At 38.0% G+C, this 24,531-nt stretch overlaps 1 protein-coding gene across 5 annotated transcripts in view; it reads right to left on the bottom strand.

The window, feature by feature from the left end:
- The window catches only part of TERF1 (telomeric repeat binding factor 1), a 40,573-nt gene that overhangs the window by 3,119 nt on the left and 12,923 nt on the right, over window positions 1-24,531 (bottom strand). For 2 of the 5 annotated variants that reach the window (XM_059394710.1, XM_059394711.1), the window contains exons 5-9: window positions 21,686-21,835; window positions 20,687-20,793; window positions 16,973-17,029; window positions 15,339-15,430; window positions 2,173-2,279 (exon numbers count right to left, since the gene is read on the bottom strand). In XM_059394710.1, the coding sequence (XP_059250693.1) occupies window positions 2,173-2,279; window positions 15,339-15,430; window positions 16,973-17,029; window positions 20,687-20,793; window positions 21,686-21,835 (513 nt within the window). Of the gene's footprint in view, window positions 1-2,172; window positions 2,280-7,368; window positions 7,537-15,338; window positions 15,431-16,972; window positions 17,030-20,686; window positions 20,794-21,685; window positions 21,836-24,531 lie in introns of those variants that run through there. The other 3 variants (XM_059394712.1, XM_059394713.1, XM_059394714.1) reach the window with 2 other exon arrangements.

Raw genomic sequence — 24,531 nt, 5'->3', positions numbered from 1 at the left:
ACAAGCAGTGGGAGCGGGAGAGGGACGCCAAGCAGGGAGCCCCATGGGAACTCAATCCCAGCACCCTGGGATCATGACCTGAGCCGAAGGCAGATGCTTAATGACTGAGCCACCCAGGTGCCCCTAATGGATATAGCTTTTGTTTTTCAAGTTGAAAAGTGTTCTGTGGATGGATGATGGTAATGGCAAAACAATATGAATGTGTTTAATGCCACTGAACTATATACACTTTAATACAGTTAAGTGTAAATTTTGTTACGTATATTTCACTACAATTAAAAAATTTGAACTCAGTTGTCTGATGCACTATTAAAAAGAACTCAAGGTAGCTTCAAGAAGACAAACCTGAGATGAAAACTCTCGTGTACAGCTCAATGCCATAAAAGTGGCACTGACCATAATTAAACCCCTTGCAGAAGTTTGTCTGAGGTGCCATGTCTTGGCAACCGGGCTGTCTTGAGTGCATGGTGCGCATGGCTAACTGATCTCTAGACAAAGACCAAGAGGACATCCTCCAGTGGCAGTCTGCGGTGACCAGCCCAGCCACTTCTCTCATCAGTCACCACTCCTACAAATTTCAATTCACTGCTTGACACTGATGCAAAATCAAAGGAGATGTAAATTTTCCGTGTGTGGGTGAGGAGTTTAAAAAAGAGAGAGGTGGATTTACCGATTAAAAGTACTTCAGCAGTGGATTATTAATCTTTGGGGTCACATAAATCTTTGAGAATAATAAAACCTATGGATCCATTTCACAGACCAGTGAAGACATACACAACCTCACATAACATTTCAGAGGCCACTTACACTAACCTTAAAATATCACTTTTATAGTCCCCAAGTTAAGAATTTCTGTTGTGTAAGAAGCTGCTACAGTTTTGTTCAATTTTAAAAAGTAGTCCTTGGTTCATGCAAATTTCATATATATGACAGTTTTTCTTGTTCAAATATGAATGAATTACCTTTAATAGAGTGCACAGATGATATCTGATACAATACAAAAGCTCATGAAGTAGGAATTGCTTGCTATGTTCACTTCAGACACAAAAGATAGTCCCAGTAACCTGGAATTTGACCCTAGCCTGTGTCTCAACATGAACTATTAACAAATAGCTTTTCAAAGGGGTAAAAGAAAATCTCATTTAAATAAAGGAGAATAAGAAAAAAGTACTAGATCACCTTCAACTTCTAGCTATGATAAAAAGGACTAGATTTATTCACTTGCTATAAAAAAAACTAGAAAATCAGATAAAATACAAGAAACAATGGTTTGAGGCACTGGACAGATGGCATAGGACTATAATCACTGAGTGCAGAAATGAAGTGAGTCCTAAAATTGACCCATCTTAACTTTCTGAATAGAAAAATTCCCTATCAAATGGGTTCTTCTTTTTTTAAAGCACAGAAGGACCATATTTAAATTGGATCCCCAGGGGCGCCCAGATAGCTCAGTGGGTTAAGCCCCTGCCTTCGGCTCGGGTCATGATCTCAAGGTCTTGGGATCAAGCCCTGCATGGGCTCTCTGCTTGGCAGGGAGCCTGCTTCCCCCTCTCTCTGCCTGCTTGTGATTTCTCTCTATGTCAAATAAATAAATAAAATCTTTTTAAAAATAAATAAATAAATAAATAGGATCCCGATTAGGAAGATATGACTATAAAAGCTTATAATGTGGATTTAAGTTCCACTTTACATTGATAAATAGACCTTATGATAGTATCACAATAATTCTAAATAAATGTCATTATCAAAATCCAACTTAGGGCTGTTTTAAAAATACAAGTGAAGTATTTTTTTTTTTTTTTTTTGGAACTTAGGATTGGCCAATTAATCCAACATGGCAAAATCAAAGATGGTGAAGTGGAAACATTTTACATTCAAGATCTTCCATGGTTGGGGCGCCTGGGTGGCTCAGTGGGTTAAGCCGCTGCCTTCGGCTCTGATCGTGATCTCAGGGTCCTGGGATCGAGTCCTGCATTGGGCTCTCTGCTCAGCAGGGAGCCTGCTTCCCTTCCTCTCTCTCTGCCTGCCTCTCTGCCTACTTGTGATCTCTCTCTGTCAAATAAATAAATAAAATCTTAAAAAAAAAAAAAAAAGATCTTCCATGGTTGAGCAGAAATAATTTGAAATAATTGAATTAATGTCCATTAAGTTTTATTTAAATATAATAAATACCTGTTTTTTCCTAGATTGTGGTTTTTTAGAAGTTCCTGGCTGACTATTCAAAACATGTCGTCTCTTATTTTCAGCAGCTTTTCTCCTAAGTCTTTTCATTCTTTCACCTAGAAGTAGAAAAAATCATCAAAAATTGCTTCACATTAAAATAAAAAGGGAGATATTTTTAAAGGTTACCATGAAATTCTATCTAGTACTTAGCTATTTTAAATAAAAAGAACTCTATCTGCTTAATTTTTTCCCCTTTGAATCTGGAAGCAGCAGAGTACAATGCAAAGATAAGTTTCTGAAAATAGTGGATATTGAATGCTGATTCTTTTATGTCTTTAAACAAGTTATCTCAACCTCCCAGAACTTGTCCTTTTTCATCATCTGTTAAAAAACGGAATAATATTTTATCTTAAAGAATTGTTGAAATTTTCTTAAGATAATATTTAAGGAATATTTAACCTAGTTTAAGAACTACAGCCCTTCCTTCATTTCTTCTTTCTTAGTTATAGTCAGTTTAGTAAGACAAGATGTATACGTAACTGAAAAGAGAACTGTTAACTGAAAAAAAACCTGTTTATATAAACAATCTTAAAGAATCTACAAACAGAATTAAAGAGTTTAGATGGCTGGATAGAAGATCAATAAACAAAGCTCAACGGTATTTGTTCATTAGCAATAGTTAAAATATTTGAAACAATCAAAAATAATATTTACAATACTAACAAAATATATAATATTCTTAGGGATAAATCTAGCAGTGGTCAAGATCTCTATGTAGTAAAATAAAAACCTCCATCATATATGTGTGTGTGTATATATATATATACACTATACATTTTAAGAAAATATATGACAAACTAATGTACTTCTGTTCGTGCATAGGAAGACAACATAATTAATATAAAGTCTATAATTAATACCAATATATAATAATTGTGTTTGTTCTTTCCAAAAGTATTTACTGTTAAAATGCACTTTCAAATGAAAATTTCAACAGGGCTTTTTGTAGAACTTAACATTATTCTAAAATTGTATGTGTTATGAGTAGTTCACCACCAGCCCTGAGCATCCCTGCAGTTTTTGCTGAATGTACAAGGTTTATTTGTTTCCTGATACTAAACAGTTTTGTAGTCAAATAGGCACCCAAGTAGGTCAAAGGAACCAAAGCCTGACCACCACGTAACTACCCTCTCGTGGGGAGGGGACTGGATGTTTGCTATCCCATTTTGCAATCCTGTTTTGCTGCTTACTCCAAAAGAGGCAGGCCCCTGGCACCAAGTTTCTCAGTTACAGTACAACCTATCTGCCTGCACAGCATCGATCTGGGGCCTACCGCACTGCCTGTGGGACTTCGAATAAAGAATCCAGCACAATTATGCTGATACCATGCTACTTGTGCTGTAATAAACTGTTTTGCTCTGACTCGTTAAGTCGTATTGGCTACTTCTGACACCTGTGGAGTGGTAGCAGGTTTTCCCTGACAATATGGAAGATTAAAACACCAAGAACTGTCAAGATATTCCTGAAGAACAGTAAAATGAAGGGAATTTCCCAACCAAATACTGAGTTATTATGAAACTACAGTAATTTAGACAATCTGGCATTGTTGCAGGAACAGACCATATGTGCTGGTTAGGCTCTAGTCAGGAAAATGGAAACCACACTAGTTACAAACAGAGATTTTCATACTGCAAATTGTTTAAACAGGTGCTAGAAGACTAAAAAGGCAGAAAAGGAAATTAACAAATTAGCACAGATTAATAATTAATAACAAAATTCGTAATTACAGGTTTTTTTTTTTTTTTTTAAGATTTTATTTATTTGACAGACAGAGATCACAAGTAGGCAGAGAGGCAGGCAGAGAGAGAGGAGGAAGCAGGCTCCCCGCTGAGCAGAGAGCCCGATGTGGGGCTCGATCCCAGGACCCTGGGATCATGACCTGAGCTGAAGGCAGAGGCTTTAACCCGCTGAGCCACCCAGGCGCCCCGTAATTACAGGTTTTAATATTGTCTCTCAGTAATTGGTGGAACGAACAGGCAAAAGTAGGCAAGCACACACAAAATCTGAACAGCACTATGAATCGACTTGACCTGATATTTTACAACAGAATTCACATTCAAGTGCACATCAACACTCACCAACACAGGCCCTACCATGTACTAGAAAACAAATCTTAAATTAAAAAAAGAATCCTACAAAGTATATTCTCAGTCCCAAACAGAATTAAATTGGAAAGCACTAAAAGAAAGATATCTGAAATACCCTTAATTATTTGGAAATTAAACAGACAGCTTCTAAATAGCCCAGAAGTCAGAGAGAAAGTCTTAAGGAAATGAAAAAAATATTTTGGACTAAATGAATAAACAACATCTCAAAATCTGTGGGATGAAACTAAAGCAGTAATTAAAGGGGAGTTTATAGCATTAAATGCACATATTAAAAAAGATCTGGGAATCTATGAATAATAGGCAACTCACATACAAAGAGGGAAGAAAGGCTGACATTAGACTTGTCCATAGCAGCACTTATAAAGTCAAAAAATGGATCGGTATCTGCAAAGTTTAAAGAAAAGTATCTCTGAAGAATATTACGTTTAGCTAAATTTCCCTTTAAGCAAAAAACAGTACACATTTAAGGTACAGCATAGTCCCTATGTCAGTGGCTTTTTTTTTTATTGTAATAATGAAGTATGGAGACAGATGGTATCTACCGTTGGAGTAAGCACAGCATAATACATAGAGCTGTCCAATTATTACACTAAACACACACAACTAACGCAACATTGTGTGTTAACTATACTTCAATTTAAAAAAAAAAGAAAAGAGAAAGAAAAGAACATCTTCCACTTCAGTGATGACAGGAGAATCTGTCAGGGGTTGCCACTTGAAGAGAGTCTTCCCGGAAGGGAAGCCATCACAGAGAAAAGTGGAGCTGAGGGACACAGAGGAACCAGGTCTGACAAAAATGCTTGAGTAGCTGGATCCAGCCAGCCACACTTGTCGCTAGCTAACGTACCTCTGAAATTATGAGTACGAGGCAGTAAATTCCCTTTCTCACCCCAAAAAGAAAAAAGAAGAGCAGAGCTTCTCAGTGATGTAAATATTTAGAAATATAGTACTTATAATCCCATCTTTTTAAAAAAATGTAGCAGAACAAGAGGTATAGAATGAGGACATGATGGTCAAAGGAATGGTAATCAGCAATAAATCAGTTTAAATAGATTAAACTCCTTTGGAAATTATGGCTAGAGAAGAGAATTCTACAAACTTTTATCATACAAAATAATTTAAAAATTAATTCAATTATTAATTTCAAGTAATTGAAAAACTGGGAATTAGTGGGAGAAGTTTTTGTTGTTGCTGGCTAATACCACCCTTTTTATTTATTTATTTATTTATTTTGATTTTTTAAAAAGATTTTATTTATTTATTTGACAGAGATCACAAGTAGGCAGAGACACAGGCAGAGAGGAGGAAGCAGGCCCCCCCGCCGAGCAGAGAGCCCGATGCGGGGCCCGATCCCAGGACCCCGAGATCATGACCTGAGCCGAAGGCAGAGGATTAACCCACTGAGCCACCCAGGTGCCCCATAATACCACCCTTTTTAGATGAAGTCCTTCAACAGTCTAAAATTTAAATTTAAGATTACAGAGGCAACCTGATTCAACCTCTTGAAGCATTTCAAATTCTATATCCCTTCATTTTGGAGGAATCATACAGATTATTGAAATACTTCTTATGAAATAGCATTTACATGAAATTCAAAATGTTAATGTGTTTTAAAGTAACATGTAATCTAATCACATTTTTCTGAATTTTTGACTATTTTTCCACTGACATAGTCTAGTCCAGCAATTAAAAGCACAGGCACTGCAGTCAGTGTCCGATTTTGCCCGGCCAGTTCAGCTGGCAGAGCATGAACCTCTTGATCTTGGGGTTGTGACTTCAAGCCCCATGTTGGGCATAGAGCTTACTTAAGAAAGGTCAATTTTTTTTTCTTTTTTAGATTTATTTATTTGAGAGGGAAAGAGAGAGAGTGCATAGGTAGGGGGAGTAGCAGATGTGGAGAAGCAGGCTCCCACTCAGCAGGAAGCCCCAACATGGGGCTTGATTCCAGGATCTTGAAATCATGACTAAGCTGAAGGCAGTTGCTTAACTCACTGAGCCACCCAGGCACCCCAAGAAGGTTAACTGCAAATTCTAGTTTGGTTCACTATTTCTGTGACCAAGTATATTTTACTTAATTTCTTTTTGTAGTGGCTTCACCCGTAAAATGGGGATGAATTTTTTAAAAAAAGGTACTTGTAAGGTTGTTGAAGATTAAATGAGTTTACACATCATTTCACTGAATGCTGGTAAGTTTTTTCTGCACAGAAAGAATTTAGTTGATTTTCTTTCTTTCAAGTTCTCTGAATCACCTGATTTTTTAAAAGTACATGGCAATTTTACAAATCTGAAAAAATTCAGCATAAACAAAACTAATATCCTCTATGAAGAGAGAGGAAACTGCATACCTTTTAAACAAAACAAAAATAAAAAAAAAAAAAATGTGTACGCATATATTACTAACATTTAACAAAAAGTTGAAAAATGTACTAAAACTCAGGATCTTCTAGGCTCAATATCCACAGTCACTGTCAAACCAGTCTGTAATGAGGTTACAGTTCTTAGAGTTTAACTACTAATCAACTACTTAGAATCTAAAAAAATGTGCCTCTACTTCTTTGAATTTTGTATTATGAAATTAAAAGTTCAGAATCCCCAAATTATTTTAGCTTAGAATTATGATTCCTAGCCATTTTGCAGTAATAGATGCAGACACAATTTTGGAATAACAACATGAAGCAGTTATTTGAGTTTAACTTTACCATTTTTAAAATGAAGACAACAGTATTTATGGATGTAAATGTTTTAGAGCTTTAATTTACAAATACTAGTTAATACTGGCCCTGTCACCAGCCATCAATTATGAATGTATTCAATTAATACTTATTGCAGCCCTACTATGTCCCTGTCATCAAGCTGGTGCATCTATTATTTTCATATTGACCACAAGCTGCTAGGTGTGGATCAATGAAGTTTAAAAAAAATCCTTGCATGCATGTACTTGTTCATTCATTCATTCACACAGTATCTAGAATGTAGTGTAGGTTCTGTGAACATTTGCTGACTGAATACATACCGAGGAGAAACTTACAATAAAATCGTAATTTAAAGGACGCCTGGGTGGCTCAGTCGATGAAGCCATTGCCTTCAGCTCAGTCACGATCCCAGGGTTCTGGGATCAAGTCCCACATCAGGCTCCTTGCTCAGCAGGGAGCCTGCTTCTCTCTCTGCCTCTGCCTGCCACTCTGCTTGTGCGTGTTCTCTCTCTCTGTGACAAATAAATAAATATTTTTTTAAAGATTTGTAATTTAAAACAATTATGGACTTTTTAAAAGATTTTTTAATCTATTCATTTGAGAGAGAGAGAGAGAGACAGAGCACAAGAAGGGGAGGCAGAGGCAGACGCAGACTCCCCACTAAGCTGGGAGCCCGACATGGGGCTAGATTCCAGGACCCTGGAATCATGATCTGAGCCGAATGCAGGTGCCCAACCGTCTGAGCCACCCAGGTGCCCCTATGGACTACTTTTAAGGATTTTTTGTTGGTTATTGTTGCGTGTTTTTTAAATCAAGCAATGTCTTTTATAAGAATAAATTCTAAATCCAATAAGGAGGGTAGCTAGATTCCACAGTCAATCGTCATTATTCATGGATTCTGTATTTGTGAATTTACTTCCCTGCTAATAATTTGTACTCTAAAATCAATACACTTTTGTATATTGTGCTTTTGTGGTCACTGATGGACATGAACAGAGCAAATAAAAAAGGGGACGCCTGAGTGGCTCAGTGGGTTAAAGCCTCTGGCTTCGGCTCAGGTCATGATCCCAGGGTCCTGGGATCGAGCCCCACATCTGGCTCTCTGCTCAGCAGGGAGCCTGCTTCCCCCTCTCTCTCTGCTTGCCTCTCTGCCTACTTGTGATCGCTGTAAAAAAAATTATCTCACCTAATATGTGTGCTCCCAGCTAAGCTTAAGCAAAGTGATGCTTTGCCTTCATGTTTTAGCAATGTTATAAATAACTGTCTTTTTTAGATTCTACTTAATGCAACAATTTGTGTTTTGGGGTACTATAGCTTTTTAAAATGGCCCCAAGATGTATTGTGGAGATGCTGTTCCTAAGTGAAAGAACACTAGAATGTTCCCAACAGAAAAAAAAAAAAAATGTGTGTTAGAAAGCTTCATCTAGGAGAGGAGTCAAGATGGCAGAGAAGTAGCAGGCCGAGACTACTTCAGCTAGCCGGAGATCAGCTAGATTAGCTTATCTAAAGATTGCAAACACCTGAAAATCCATCAGCAGATCGAAGAGAAGAAGAACAGCAATTCTGGAAACAGAAAAACAACCACTTTCTGAAAGGTAGGACCGGCGGAGAAGTGAATCCAAAGCGACGGGAAGATAGACCCCGGGGGGAGGGGCTGGCTCCCGGCAAGCGGCGGAGCAACGGCGCACAAAATCAGGACTTTTAAAAGTCTGTTCCGCTGAGGGACATCGCTCCAGAGGCTACCCGGGGCAAAGCCCACACGGGGTCAGCGTGGCCTCAGGTCCCGCAGGGTCAGAGAAGGATCGGGGGTGTCTGAGTGTCGCAGAGCTTGCGGGTATTGGAACGGGAAAGCCGGGTACAGAGACAGAGCCGACAGTAAGCTCGCAGCTCGGGGTGACCTTGAACCGGTCGCAGGCTCGGTGAGCTCGGAGCGCGGCCGGAGGTCAGGCAGACGGGAGTAACTGGGCGCGGTTCTCTGAGCACGCACTGAGGAGTGCGGCCCTGGGCTCTCGGCTCCTCCGGGCTGGAGACCAGGAGGCCGCCATTTGTATTCCCGTCCTCCCGAATTCTACGGAAAGCGCTCAGGGAACAAAAGCTCCTGAAAGCAAACCCAAGCGGATTACTCACCCCGGCCCCAGGTAAGGGCGGTGCAATTCCGCCTGGGGCAAAGACACTTGAGAATCACTACAACAGGCCCCTCCCCCAGAAGATCAACAAGAAATCCAGCGGAGACCAAGTTCACCTACCAAAGAGTGCGGTTTCAATACCAAGGAGAGCAGCAGAATTCTAGAGGAGGAGAAAGCAAAGCACGGAACTCATGGTTTTTTCCCTGTGATTTTTTTTAGTCTTGCGGTTAATTTAATTTTTTTCTTTTTCATTTTTTTTTTTTCTCGCCTTCGGGTAAAATTTTTTTTTAATTGTTACCTTTTTCTTTTTTAACGATTTTTTACTAGTTTATCTAATACATATATTTTTTTCTTTTTTATATTTTTCTTAGGTGTTTTCTTTTTTTTTTAATTCTTTTCTGTTTTCTTTTTTTTTCTTCCTTTTTGAACCTCTTTTTATCCACTTTCTCCCCCCTCACGATTTGGGATCTCTACTAATTTGGATAAAGCATATTTTCCTGGGGTTGTTGCCACCCTTTTAGTATTTTACTTGCCCCTTCATATACTCTTCTCTGGACAAAATGACAAGACGGAAAAATTCAACACAAAAAAAAGAACAAGAGGCAGTACCGAAGGCTAGGGACCTAATCAATACAGACATTGGTAATATGTCAGATCTAGAGTTCAGAATGACAATTCTCAAGGTTCTAGCCGGGCTCGAAAAAGGCATGGAAGATATTAGAGAAACCCTCTCGAGAGATATAAAAGCCCTTTCTGGAGAAATAAAAGAACTAAAATCTAACCAAGTTGAAATAAAAAAAGCTATTAATGAGGTGCAATCAAAAATGGAGGCTCTCACTGCTAGGATAAATGAGGCAGAAGAAAGAATTAGTGATATAGAAGACCAAATGACAGAGAATAAAGAAGCTGAGCAAAAGAGGGACAAACAGATACTGGACCACGAGGGGAGAATTCGAGAGATAAGTGACACCATAAGACGAAACAACATTAGAATAATTGGGATCCCAGAAGAAGAAGAAAGAGAGAGGGGAGCAGAAGGTATACTAGAAAGAATTATTGGGGAGAATTTCCCCAATATGGCAAAGGGAACGAGCATCAAAATTCAGGAGGTTCAGAGAACGCCCCTCAAAATCAATAAGAATAGGCCCACACCCCGTCACCTAATAGTAAAATTTACAAGTCTCAATGACAAAGAGAAAATCCTGAAAGCAGCCCGGGAAAAGAAGTCTGTAACATACAATGGTAAAAATATTAGATTGGCAGCTGACTTATCCACAGAGACCTGGCAGGCCAGAAAGAGCTGGCATGATATTTTCAGAGCACTAAATGAGAAAAACATGCAGCCCAGAATACTATACCCAGCTAGGCTATCATTGAAAATAGAAGGAGAGATTAAAAGCTTTCAGGACAAACAACAACTGAAAGAATTTGCAAACACCAAACCAGCTCTACAGGAAATCTTGAAAGGGGTCCTCTAAGCAAAGAGAGAGCCTACAAGTGGTAGATCAGAAAGGAACAGAGACCATATACAGTAACAGTCACCTTACAGGCAATACAATGGCACTAAATTCATATCTCTCAATAGTTACCCTGAATGTTAATGGGCTAAATGCCCCTGTCAAAAGACACAGGGTATCAGAATGGATAAAAAAACAAAACCCATCTATATGTTGCCTCCAAGAAACTCATTTTAAGCCCGAAGACACCTCCAGATTTAAAGTGAGGGGGTGGAAAAGAATTTACCATGCTAATGGACATCAGAAGAAAGCAGGAGTGGCAATCCTTATATCAGATCAATTAGATTTTAAGCCAAAGACTATAATAAGAGATGAGGAAGGACACTATATCATACTCAAAGGGTCTGTCCAACAAGAAGATTTAACAATTTTAAATATCTATGCCCCCAACGTGGGAGCAGCCAACTATATAAACCAATTAATAACAAAATCAAAGAAACACATCAACAATAATACAATAATAGTAGGGGACTTTAACACTCCCCTCACTGAAATGGACAGATCATCCAAGCAAAAGGTCAGCAAGGAAATAAAGGCCTTAAACGACACACTGGACCAGATGGACATCACAGATATATTCAGAACATTTCATCCCAAAGCAACAGAATACACATTCTTCTCTAGTGCACATGGAACATTCTCCAGAATAGATCACATCCTCGGTCCTAAATCAGGACTCAACCGGTATCAAAAGATTGGGATCATTCCCTGCATATTTTCAGACCACAATGCTCTAAAGCTAGAACTCAACCACAAAAGGAAGTTTGAAAAGAACCAAAATACATGGAGACTAAACAGCATCCTTCTAAAGAATGAATGGGTCAACCGGGAAATTAAAGAAGAATTGAAAAAAATCATGGAAACAAATGATAATGAAAATACAGCAGTTCAAAATCTGTGGGACACAACAAAGGCAGTCCTGAGAGGAAAATATATAGCGGTACAAGCCTTTCTCAAGAAACAAGAAAGGTCTCAGGTACACAATCTAACCCTACACCTAAAGGAGCTGGAGAAAGAACAAGAAAGAAACCCTAAGCCTAGCAGGAGAAGAGAAATCATAAAGATCAGAGCAGAAATCAATGAAATAGAAACCAAAAAAACAATAGAACAAATCAACGAAAGTAGGAGCTGGTTCTTTGAAAGAATTAATAAAATTGATAAATCCCTGGCCAGACTTATCAAAAAGAAAAGAGAAAGAACCCAAATAAATAAAATCATGAATGAAAGAGGAGAGATCACAACTAACACCAAAGAAATACAAACTATTATAAGAACATACTATGAGCAACTCTACGGCAATAAATTTGACAATCTGGAAGAAATGGATGCATTCCTAGAAACAAATAAACTACCACAACTGAACCAGGAAGAAATAGAAAGCCTGAACAGACCCATAACCAGTAAGGAGACTGAAACAGTCATTAAAAATCTCCAAACAAACAAAAGCCCAGGGCCAGACGACTTCCCGGGGGAATTCTACCAAACATTTAAAGAAGAACTAATTCCTATTCTCCTAAAACTGTTCCAAAAAATAGAAATGGAAGGAAAACTTCCAAACTCATTTTATGAGGCCAGCATCACCTTGATCCCAAAACCAGACAAGGATCCCACCAAAAAAGAGAGCTATAGACCAATATCCTTGATGAACACAGATGCGAAAATACTCAACAAAATACTAGCCAATAGGATTCAACAGTACATTAAAAAGATTATTCACCACGACCAAGTGGGATTTATTCCAGGGATGCAAGGTTGGTTCAACATCCGCAAATCAGTCAATGTGATACAACACATCAATAAAAGTAAGAACAAGAACCATATGATACTCTCAATAGATGCTGAAAAAGCATTTGACAAAGTACAGCATCCCTTCCTGATCAAAACTCTTCAAAGTGTAGGGATAGAGGGCACATACCTCAATATCATCAAAGCCATCTATGAAAAACCCACCGCAAATATCATTCTCAATGGAGAAAAACTGAAAGCTTTTCTGCTAAGGTCAGGAACACGGCAGGGATGTCCATTATCACCACTGCTATTCAACATAGTACTAGAGGTCCTGGCCTCAGCAATCAGACAACAAAAGGAAATTAAAGGCATCCAAATCGGCAAAGAAGAAGTCAAATTATCACTCTTCGCAGATGATATGATACTATATGTGGAAAACCCAAAAGACTCCACTCCAAAACTGCTAGAACTTATACAGGAATTCAGTAAAGTGTCAGGATATAAAATCAATGCACAGAAATCAGTTGCATTTCTCTACACCAACAGCAAGACAGAAGAAAGGGAAATTAAGGAGTCAATCCCATTTACAATTGCACCCAAAACCACAAGATACCTAGGAATAAACCTAACCAAAGAGGCACAGAATCTATACTCAGAAAACTATAAAGTACTCATGAAAGAAATTGAGGAAGACACAAAGAAATGGAAAACTGTTCCATGCTCCTGGATTGGAAGAATAAATATTGTGAAAATGTCTATGCTACCTAAAGCAATCTACACATTTAATGCAATTCCTATCAAAGTACCATCCATCTTTTTCAAAGAAATGGAACAAATAATTCTAAAATTTATATGGAACCAGAAAAGACCTCGAATAGCTAAAGGGATATTGAAAAAGAAAGCCATCGTTGGTGGCATCACAATTCCGGACTTCAAGCTCTATTACAAAGCTGTCATCATCAAGACAGCATGGTACTGGCACAAAAACAGACCCATAGATCAATGGAACAGAATAGAGAGCCCAGAAATAGACTCTCAACTCTATGGTCAACTAATCTTCGACAAAGCAGGAAAGAATGTCCAATGGAAAAAAGACAGCCTCTTCAATAAATTGTGCTGGGAAAATTGGACAGCCACATGCAGAAAAATGAAATTGGACCATTTCCTTACACCACACACAAAAATAGACTCAAAATGGATGAAGGACCTCAATGTGCGAAAGGAATCCATTAAAATCCTTGAGGAGAACACAAGCAGCAACCTCTTTGACCTCAGCCGCAGCAACATCTTCCTAGGAACAACACAAAAGGCAAGGGAAGCAAGGGCAAAAATGAACTACTGGGATTTCATCAAGATCAAAAGCTTTTGCACAGCAAAGGAAACAGTTAACAAAATCAAAAGACAACTGACAGAATGGGAGAAGATATTTGCAAACGACATATCAGATAAAGGACTAGTGTCCAGAATCTATAAAGAACTTAGCAAACTCAACACCCAAAGAACAAATAATCCAATCAAGAAATGGGCAGAGGACATGAACAGACATTTCCGCAAAGAAGACATCCAGATGGCCAACAGACACATGAAAAAGTGCTCCATATCACTCGGCATCAGGGAAATACAAATCAAAACCACAATGCGATATCACCTCACACCAGTCAGAATGGCTAAAATCAACAAGTCAGGAAATGACAGATGCTGGCGAGGACGCGGAGAAAGGGGAACCCTCCTACACTGTTGGTGGGAATGCAAGCTGGTGCAACCTCTCTGGAAAACAGCATGGAGATTCCTCAAAATGTTGAAAATAGAACTGCCCTATGACCCAGCAATTGCACTATTGGGTATTTACCCTAAAGATACAAACGTAGTGATCCAAAGGGGCACGTGTACTCGAATGTTTATAGCAGCAATGTCCACAATAGCCAAACTATGGAAAGAACCTAGATGTCCATCAACAGATGAATGGATCAAGAAGATGTGGTATATATACACAATGGAATACTATGCAGCCATCAAAAGAAATGAAATCTTGCCATTTGCGACAACATGGATGGAACTAGAGCGTATCATGCTTAGCGAAATAAGTCAAGCAGAGAAAGACAACTATCATATGATCTCCCTGATATGAGGAAGTGGTGATGTAACATGGGGGCTTAAGTGGGTACGAGAAGAATAAATGAAAGAAGATGGGATTGGGAGGGAGACAAACCATAAGTGACTCTTAATCTCACAAAACAAACTGAGGGTTGCTGGGGGGAGGGGGTTTGGGAGAAAGGGGTGGTATTATGGACATTGGGGAGGGTATGTGTTTTGGTGAGTGCTGTGAAGTGTGTAAACCTGGTGATTCACAGACCTGTACCCCTGGGGATAAAAATATATGTTTATAAAAAATAAAAAATTATATTAAAAAAAAAAAAGAAAGCTTCATCTAGGCATGAGTTACACACTGCTACTTTACCACAAATTCAAGGTTAATGAATCAACATTATATATTAGTATCTTTAAACAGAAACACAGAAACACACTGAATAAGGGTATGTATTTATCAGCTGACAAAACTGGTGACAAGAGGCTGAAAGGAATCTAACCCTGTAATTCCCCAGTAATGCTTAGTATTCACCAACCACAGTAACTTTACAGAACATAACTATCATGATAACCATGGTATGTTTCAGATTAAGTAAATATTTCAAGTTGTTGAATAAAGTTAAGGTAGAGAAGCAGTGTACCATCATAGCATAAGTACTCTAAGTTAGGCAATCAGAATAGCTAACTTTCTAAACTAAGTAATAACTTTCTAACTCTATGAAGGTATGGCATTTAGTCCTTTGTGCTTTGGCTTTCTGAAGTGTCTCTGGCTATTGTAGTAGGGAGGGCAAGGGCTGGACCACTTTCAAGGACACATCAATTCTCTACTTCTAAAACTGTACTATGAGTACTCACTTTGAAGAATTTCCATTCTTTCTTCTTCCCTTCTAAAATCCTGTTGTTGGCTTCCGTGTTTTGACTTAGATAGAATGAGCTTCTTGTGACACCTAAATTGAACAAAAAAGCATGGGATTAGTTCCACAAAGAGTAGAAAAGCAATGAAAGAAGCTAGCTGACTTGTCTTAATCTCTATTTCAGGACCTTCTTCTACTTTGGCCTGTTTCCTCGGGTGCTCCGAGTGCTCCATCTTAACTTTTGGCCTCTTAAAACTTCTGTTGTCTGGCTTCCCTCTCCTCCCATCACTTATTTTCTCCATCTCAGCTACTTAGAAATCAAGATTCATTTGGCCTTCTAATTAGATAGGTGAAGAAAAAAAAAATCCTCAGACTATCAGCTATTAACTTTCATTCTCTCCTAAATTCTAAAATTTCTTTACACATAATGATAGGTATCACTTATCTTCACAGCTTCCAAAAGGAGTGTTTTTGAAATGAAGGTTGTTTGGAAACTGTGTGGCAAAATTTTGACAACCCTGCAAAGTTGGTATTATTCCAATTTTATAAAGGAGCCAGTTTAGATGAAAAAATTAGTTCACCTAAACTTAGGAAATGATTTTGTCACCACCTAAAATCTGTATCATTACCTAAGTACCCATGCATGAAACCTACTAATCCATTCCCTTCCTCCCAAAACTTTCTACTGTGCTCTTTGGAATGCCATTATCAAACTCTTCACCAGTTCTACCTCTTCGCTTTGCCTAAAATTTCCTTTACAGAGAATATTTCTCTGTGGCTGGCTCAAGTAGACCGGCCTCTACCTTCTTTGAACACAGGGTCCCAGAGGTGGGTATCTATACTTTCCATTTCCTAACAAATGCCACTTTCAGGATCCTGCCTCCATAAGAAATCTTAGCCCTTGTGGATTCATTCTACTAATGTGTACCATCATCTACCATACTTCAGAGTTATTCAGACCCTTGCAAGCACTTTTCATCATTCATGGATCTTTTTCTACACTCAAGTGATGGTTTTATCATGTTATTTCCATGTTCTTGTGGATATCCCATATATAATCCTGACCTCTCAATTCCTCATATCGAATGACTCCCCCCCCACACACACACTAAATCAAAACCTCCCACTATGGTTCCTATTCAGCATCCTAACTGCTCTATCTCTAAAATCATTGATGTAGACCTTTTGTTCTCTGAGCCATGTTATATTGTCTGTCACAAAATTTCTAGTAGATTAAACACAGTGTTTCAAGTAATTTCATAAAATTAGAATTTGAGATATACATCAGAAATGTAACTGCCCCCAAACCCCTGGCAACATAACCTTGTTTCTAGGACACAGTAGGAGTTTATTAAACATCTGCTTTAAGTTCAAGCACTCCCTATACATGTAATGCCAATAATGGCCTTGTGGAAACAATGTGTAACAACTCAGGATCCCAGAGGCAGGTCTCCATAGTTTGGAATTTCAAGACACATGAAGGTCTTGAATATCTGTTGAGAAAAGCAGGCACCTACAGCATTCTCTAAATTACACCATCAACATGACAGTTATTATAAAACATCTAGGTCTGCAGGAAGTACTTCAATCAAAAATCTTAAAGACAAGAAAAGAAAAAATGTCCATTTACTTCACCTCAACAAGGACACTGTACTCCCTGAGAAGTCAGTTGCAGACTGTTTGTCACTAACACTTTAAAAAAAGAAAAAATATGTAAGAATGTAAACAAAAGAAACTTTTCACAAGGTCAATACTTACTACATAATCCAGTCATATTTCAATTTATACAAAGTATCTTTGGAAAGAAACCCTGGTAACATCAGGACATATAGAGTCCATTACAACATGGATAATTTTGCCCAGATGTACTTACCAGATATTAAATCAAGCTTTCACAAACGTAAAGTTAAGCAGAGTTAATGTAACCAGGCATTCATGTCACTCTTTCAAAAACTCTCCCATGTCTCTTTATTTCCATGGATTTAAATTTAATTTCTTGCCCTCCCCACCAGCCTCCAACTGAACTTTTTAACAAGTCCCGCCCCAAGTTAAACTTAGCTTCCACAAACACAGCATAACCATTTACACCTTTGTGCCTTCACTGGAACTATTCTTCTATCCTAAAATGACATTTCCTCTTCGTCCAACTGTAAAAATCGTAACTATCCTTCAAGGGCCTGCACAATACTCACCCCTCCTTGAGGCTTTCATCTCAACTTCTTTAGCATTTAAGTCTATACATTTTAACAACAAATTATGTAATGTCTGCCTCAGTTCCTGTTTCCTGTCTATAATTCTTATTGCCTCAAAATAGTTTATAAGCTTTATCAAAGTTTTTATTTCATTTACCATTGATAATATGAAGGTTTCATCTTTCCTATTGTCTGATTTTACAATCACATTTCTGATTCTACCCTTGCTCGCCTGTGTCCTGCTGATTTTTGTCCTAATACTGGTGAATCTGATGCTTTACTTGTCCTGATTCTATTTGCTCCAGGGTGGTCTTGAGATTTGCTTGGTTCTTGATCTTCATTTTGTCTCTAATTTTATTCTCTGGGTCCAGTGCATTGCAAATTCTAATATACACTTGGTACTTGAACTAAGTACCAAGGATACACAGCTAATTAAGAAACTTTGAAAGATTCTCAGTCTAGTGAGAAATACATAAAGATAAATAGGTATGTTACCATCCAAGAGAAGTCCTTTTATAGAAACGTGACTCAATGCTGTAGGAGCACAGAAGTGACAACTGATCAGAGCTCAGTAAAACATAGGGGATCTTTGAGCAAGGCCCTGAAAGGCAAGTAAGGAGCTGCCTTGAGACAACAAAAAGAGGGGAATTCAAAATTGAAGCAAGAGACAGGCATGAAAAAGCTTTTAATATTTGAGGATCAGGATGAAATTCTGTGTTGCTAGAAAGTACCATGTATGTGGGCAGGAGAGGGTAAGCTTAGGGATAAGGTTGTATATGAAAAACAAAGAAACAAACAAACAAACAAAAACAAACAGAAAGGGGCCTTGTAAGGCTTGCCATGCCAATAAACTCTAACTCATCTAGCAGGAAAAAGAAAGCCAAAAGAGATTATTAAGTTGGAAAGTGACTTAAATAGGTTTATTTTTATGGGACACTAATTCTAGAAGTCATGTAAAAAATGGATTTATATGGTACAAAGCTAAGTAATAACCTAGGATACAAGTAATAAGAAGAACTATATTAAAGAAGCATAAAGATGGGATTTACAACACTTGGGGAGATAACTGGATGTGTGAGGAGAGTCAGGATACAGAGAGAGATGAGAACATCAACAGTTCTGTGTACACGTTAAATTGCGTCTTGTGTAAGAGGCATCTGAAATAAGCGAGCAGTACTACATTAGAGTACATAGGAAATGTGTTCATTATCTGCATGAATCATAGCAAGCTTTAATTTGATTTTAAAGCAGTATTACACTGCGCTGGAAGGCTAGGCTCCACAATGTACTTGGTCTTGGTATTACTACTTAACTTTGATTTCCTAAACAGAATGAAATAATTTAGCCAATAAAAATGACCTCTACTTCTTAAAAGGGATCTTAGAAAACAGTAAGACCTTAATAGAGTTTGGGTTTGGGGGAAGATCAGTGAGGGAGCAGATCACAGATAGGTAGGGACAAGGATAGACAATAATGAATAAGCTTAGTCCTGAGGTATAAGCAATGCATGTCCGTCCAACATGAAACCCAATCCCCACCTCTAAATAAGTAGTTGAGATGAGGAGCCTGCAGCACTCAAGTCACATGACCAAGAAAAAAAAAAGAGTGATATTACATCCACTGCCAAATCCATCCATCCAGAGATGACATGGATTTGACATGTGGCCTTGGGTTAAGGGTAGAAGAATAGAGGGAATGGACCACAGGTTCAACAGAAAAGAACTTGATAGTGGTAGAGTTTATCTTCTTCAATAAGGTTAGCTTCTAAAGCCAAAACAAAAGGTAAAAATTTGAAAATCCCTAAAGAAATAATTTTAGAGACTGAATTTGTCTCTCAATACAGTAGTCCCCCTTATCTGTGGTTTTGCTTTCCAGTTTCTGTTACCCATGGCCAGCTGCACCTGGAAGATGATCCTCCTCTTGACGATCTCATCAGCCTAACACTATGTCATGATGACCAGGTCATGATGCCTGCATTGTTCTTCTTGCTTCATCTTATCACGTAGGCATTTTATCAGCTCACATCCTCACACTGTCTCAGAACTCAGATGTTCTGAGAGAGAAGAGACCATAATCACATAACTTTTACTACATTATACTGTTCTATTGTTGTTGTTAATCTCTTACTGTATCTAATTTATAAATAAACTTTATCACAGGTATGTATATATAGCTAAAAATATAGTATATATAGAGTTTGGTACTTCCTGTGGTTTCAGGCCTCCACGGGGGGTCTTGGAATGCATCCCCCCACAGACAAGGGGAACTACTATGTATAGGACCGACATAGCCCATTTCCCTCCAGCACTGAAGCAAATCACAATTTCCCCGATTGAGCACCAGATGAAGTGGTTAGGCTACTACTGAAGATGTAGGAACAGTATCCTTTTTTCTTTTAAGATTTTATTTGTTCATTTGAGAGAAACAGAGAGACAGAGAGAGAGCACAAGCAGGGGAAGAGGCAGAGGGAGAAGCAGACTCCCCATTGAGCCAGGAGCCCTACATGGGGCTCTGTTCCCAGGACCTAGAGATCATGACCTGAGCTGAAGGCAGAGGCTTAACCACCTGAGCTACGCAGGTGCCCCACGAACAGTATCTTAAAATACTAAAGGGGCACCTGAGTGGCTCAGTGGGTTAAAGCCTCTGCCTTCGGCTCAGGTCATGATCCTAGAGTCCTGGGATCGAGTCCCGAGTCAGAATCTCTGCTTCAGCCTGTTTCCTTCTCTCTCTCTCTCTGCCTACTTGTTATCTCTCTCTGTGTCAAATAAATAAATAAAATCTTAAAAAAAAAACAAACAAGCAAACACTAGAATAACCTTTAGTATAGTAAGGCACTGACAACGGCATGTGAGATCTGAGATCTAAGGGGCACAGAGGATTCAAGTTTCCAACCTCAACACTGTTCCAGAGCCTACGTTGCCTAGGAATGGTAAATGGTATTACTCACACTATTTAAACTGTACTATTTTGCTTAGTACATATAACAATTTGTATAAATTATGAAGTAACTGTACAGTACTCCAAATATCCAAATGTTACTAATCAGTAAAACATACCCTCTATAATAAAATTATTTTTGTTAAAAATGGCTCACTAGCAATACTTTCACATAAACATGAATCCATGAAAACAAAAATGTATTAATGAATTTACGAACCTTTTTCCTACATCCAAATTAGCTTCAGTTTCCACTTCAACACTGTTACCATTAGGTTTATCTTGAGTTGTTCTTGCCCTTCTACTTTCTACTACTTTTGCTGCTGCCTTAAAAAATGGAGTTGTTGAAGAGAAAGGAATCCATTACACCATTCTGAACAAATAACATTAAAATTAAGCCTTCTAATTCTTTGATAGTCATAACTAAAGTATCTGGTCACCGGTCAAGAAAGGGACTGTGTTGTGTTTTCTCCAGTAACTATTATCAACAGCAGCTGCTTTAGTCACCTGCTTGGTTTATAAATCGTACGGAGAAGATTTCTTTGTACATGTTTGATACATGGGGCACTCAGTAGGCAATTTTAAGATAAAAGGTTACTTAGGAAAAAAAAAATCAATAAAAAGTCCAGATAGGGGCAGCTGGGTGACTCAGTCTGTTAAGCATATACCTCCTGATTTAGGCTCAGGTCATCATCTCAGCATCGTGGGACTGAGCCCTCCATCAGGCTCCATGCTCTGCACAGAGTGTGCTTGGGATTCTCTCTCTCCCCTGCCTCTCTAAACAAACTCTTTTAAAAATTAAATAACAATTAAAAAATAAAAATTCCAGGTATTTATACTCAATCAGTGCTCCCCTATAACAGAAGCTAAAACTTTTTGAGGCCAAGACTGAGGATAAAATGTTACAAAAAAAACTTTCTAAAGGTCCTTCTTCAGTCTAAATCTTTTTTCTAAAAACATGCTAAAAATTCCTTTGATCTATTCTCCCCTCAACTTTTTATTTTGAAAAATTTCCCCAACTCTTATTTGAAAAAAGTTAAAAAATACTACAAAGATCACCAATAAACCCTTTAGATTCACTAATTGTAACACTGTCATTCTACAAAAATCACTAAATAAAATTCTGATTAGTTTTTAAGGATTTCTATTTCAAGTATTCTCCTTTATTGTAATAATCTCTCCTTACTCTATTGTTAGAGTCTCTCTGAAATATGCATACCTTCATAAGAAAGGCTGATGATTTTTCATTTATCACAGAATTCACATAACTCTTAATTTTCTCCATCATGTTGTTGTAGCTGAAGTGCTGAAAAATTGAGTGGAATGTATCTCTCTGAGAGATTATCTTATGCAATTTCCTTTTTAAAGGCTAAAGACAATAGGAAAAATAAATTAACATGTAAATCACAAATAAGATGGTAGAAATCCTATCTTATTTAATTCAAAAAAATCACATTATAAACTCAAAGACACATGAGATTTTTAAAAATTCTGTTTTAAATGGCCCATCAATGCATTTTTTTCTTACTTAAACTACTTTGTATTTCACACATACAGAAGGATTAAAAAATAAATTATGAACTTGAAAGTTCATTGCCAAATTTGAGAAATAAAACATCATCTGTACTACTGAAGCCCTCTTTTTCTACCATAATGATTACACCTCTAGCTTCTCCTCTCAAGGCAGCCATTATCCTAAATTAGAATTTACCATATCCACACATTCCTTTACACTTGCACTAAGAATGAAGGTAACCATAAATATATGGTACTATTTAGCATATGCGTATTTTTCTGGAACTTGCTATATTTGCTCAACTCTGTGACATTTATCCATGTTGATTTGATTTTTATAGGACTAGCTTTCACTCTCATTACAACATTCCACTTATCAAAAATAGCATTTATTCATCCATTCTTCCAGCCTTTTGAAAGCATTTAAAAGCTATTTTCTATTACTGCTATACTGTTAAACATTTTTCTATAGGTCTTCTTGTGCACAGTACAAGCTTTTCTTGGACATTAGTTCTTTCAAGACTGGTTTTGCACAGTAAAAGCTACCGGACCTTCAAAAAATTCTACTTCTTAGTCTCTACTCCAGACCAACTGTCTTAGTGGGACCTGTTTGTTTGTTTTTATAAAACTTCATGGCTTTTAGGGGTGCCTGGGTGGCTCAGTTAGCTGAGTGACCAACTCTTGATTTCAGCTCAAGTCATGATCTCGGGGTCCTGGGAATAAGTCCCAAGTTGGGCTCCATGCTCAATGGGGAGTCTGCTTAAAAGTCTGCTTCTCCCTATGTCTTTCCCCCGCTACGTGCTTTCTCTCTAAAATAAATCTTTAAAAGAAAATTTTCATGGCTTTTAAAAATGTGCAGTAAAAAAAAAAATTACTCTAGGGACTTATCTAGAAGTAGAATTGCTGGAATGTATACTCAGATTTTGCTAAAATGCTCTCAAGTTTATGAGCTAATTTACAGAACTGAGAAGGTATGGCAGCCTTACCATTTCTCCACTCCTTGAGCCAACTGTTAGTATTCTAAGGTATTTTAATCATTGCCAGCCTGAGGTTTAGTTAATACTATTTCAACATATTACGTGGGATTGCCCTGATTACTCATGCTAGTGAGGTTAAGCATTTCCTTTTACGCTTATTGGCTGTAAGCTTTTTTTTTTTTTCTGTGCTGTACAGAGTGGGGTTTTTCAGTAACCTCACATGTTAAGGCAAAAAATGTAGGGGCATGGAACCCAATAAACACATCAAGCTTTCAGGTGGAATCTCTGTGGAGGTTTATACCTTAGAAACAAAAGCAAATTAGAAATAAATGGAGCCTTAATAAAACTTCAACCTACTCTTGACTCTGCTCAGTCCCTCAACAGATTAAGGTGATCACCCCCAACTCTATACAAGCACGCTCAAAGGTGCTCAACTTCACTGTTCAAAGGAAGAGAAACCAAAACCCAATGTGATGCTACTACATATTTGCCAGAATGACTACAAGGAAAACTACAGAGCAGGTCTGTAAAGCAAGTGGAACTCTTCCACACTACTGAGCGAACGGATATAACATAACCACTTTGGAAAACTGTTTGGCAGAATCTACTAAAACCGAGTATATGTATATCCCACAACCCATCAATTCTATAAGTATATATCCAACAGAAACACGTGTTATTTGTTCTACAAAAGATGTGTAAAAGAAGGTAACAGCCCCAAACAGGAAGTAAATCAAATGTTTCTCAACGTAGTATTCTTTTTTATTTTTTTTTAAAGATTTTATTTATTTATTTGACAGACAGAGATTACAAGTAGGCAGAGAGGCAGGCAGAGAGCGGGGGGAGGCAGGCTCCCTGCTAAGCAGACAGCCCGATGTGGGGCTCGATCCCAGGACCCTGGAATCATGACCTGAGCTGAAGGCTAAGGTTTTAACCCACTGAGCCACCCAGGCGTCCCTAAGTTGCATATTCTAATAATGGAACAATGAGACCAAGTCAACTATTGTTACAAGCAACACCATGGATCAATCTTACATAAACTTGCTATATGGAGGCACCTGGATGGCTCAGTAATTAAGTGTCTGCCTTCGGCTCAGGTCATGATCCCAGTGTCTTGGGATCGAGCCCTGCACTGGGCTCCCTGCTCAGAGGGAGTCTGCTTCTCCTTCTCCCCCTCCCCCTCCATGTGTTCCCTCTCTCACTGTCTCTGTCACATAAATAAATAAAAATCTAAAACAACAACAACGAAAAAAAACCCTTGCTAAATGATTACATTACATAAAATATGGAAACAAGTAGAACTAATTTTGGATGTTGCAAGTCAGGATAATGGCTATCCTTGAAAAGATGGGAGGGACATTGACAGGAGGGTGTGGGCAATGTTCTTTTTCCTGATCTAGGGGGTCATTACAAAAGCATGTTTCTTTTGCAAAAACACATCTTTTTATACACTTATAGTACAGATATGCTATTAATAGTATGCTACTGTTCAATAAACTTCACTAAAAATGTATAAAACTATTTTTTATTTCTTTAAGTAAAAATAAGCTCAATTTATTCTAACATTTTATTT

Source organism: Mustela nigripes, chromosome 3, assembly GCF_022355385.1.
Source record: "Mustela nigripes isolate SB6536 chromosome 3, MUSNIG.SB6536, whole genome shotgun sequence".
In the NCBI taxonomy this organism is placed as follows: Eukaryota; Metazoa; Chordata; class Mammalia; order Carnivora; family Mustelidae; genus Mustela; species Mustela nigripes.
This window is presented reverse-complemented; position numbering and strand designations above follow the sequence as displayed.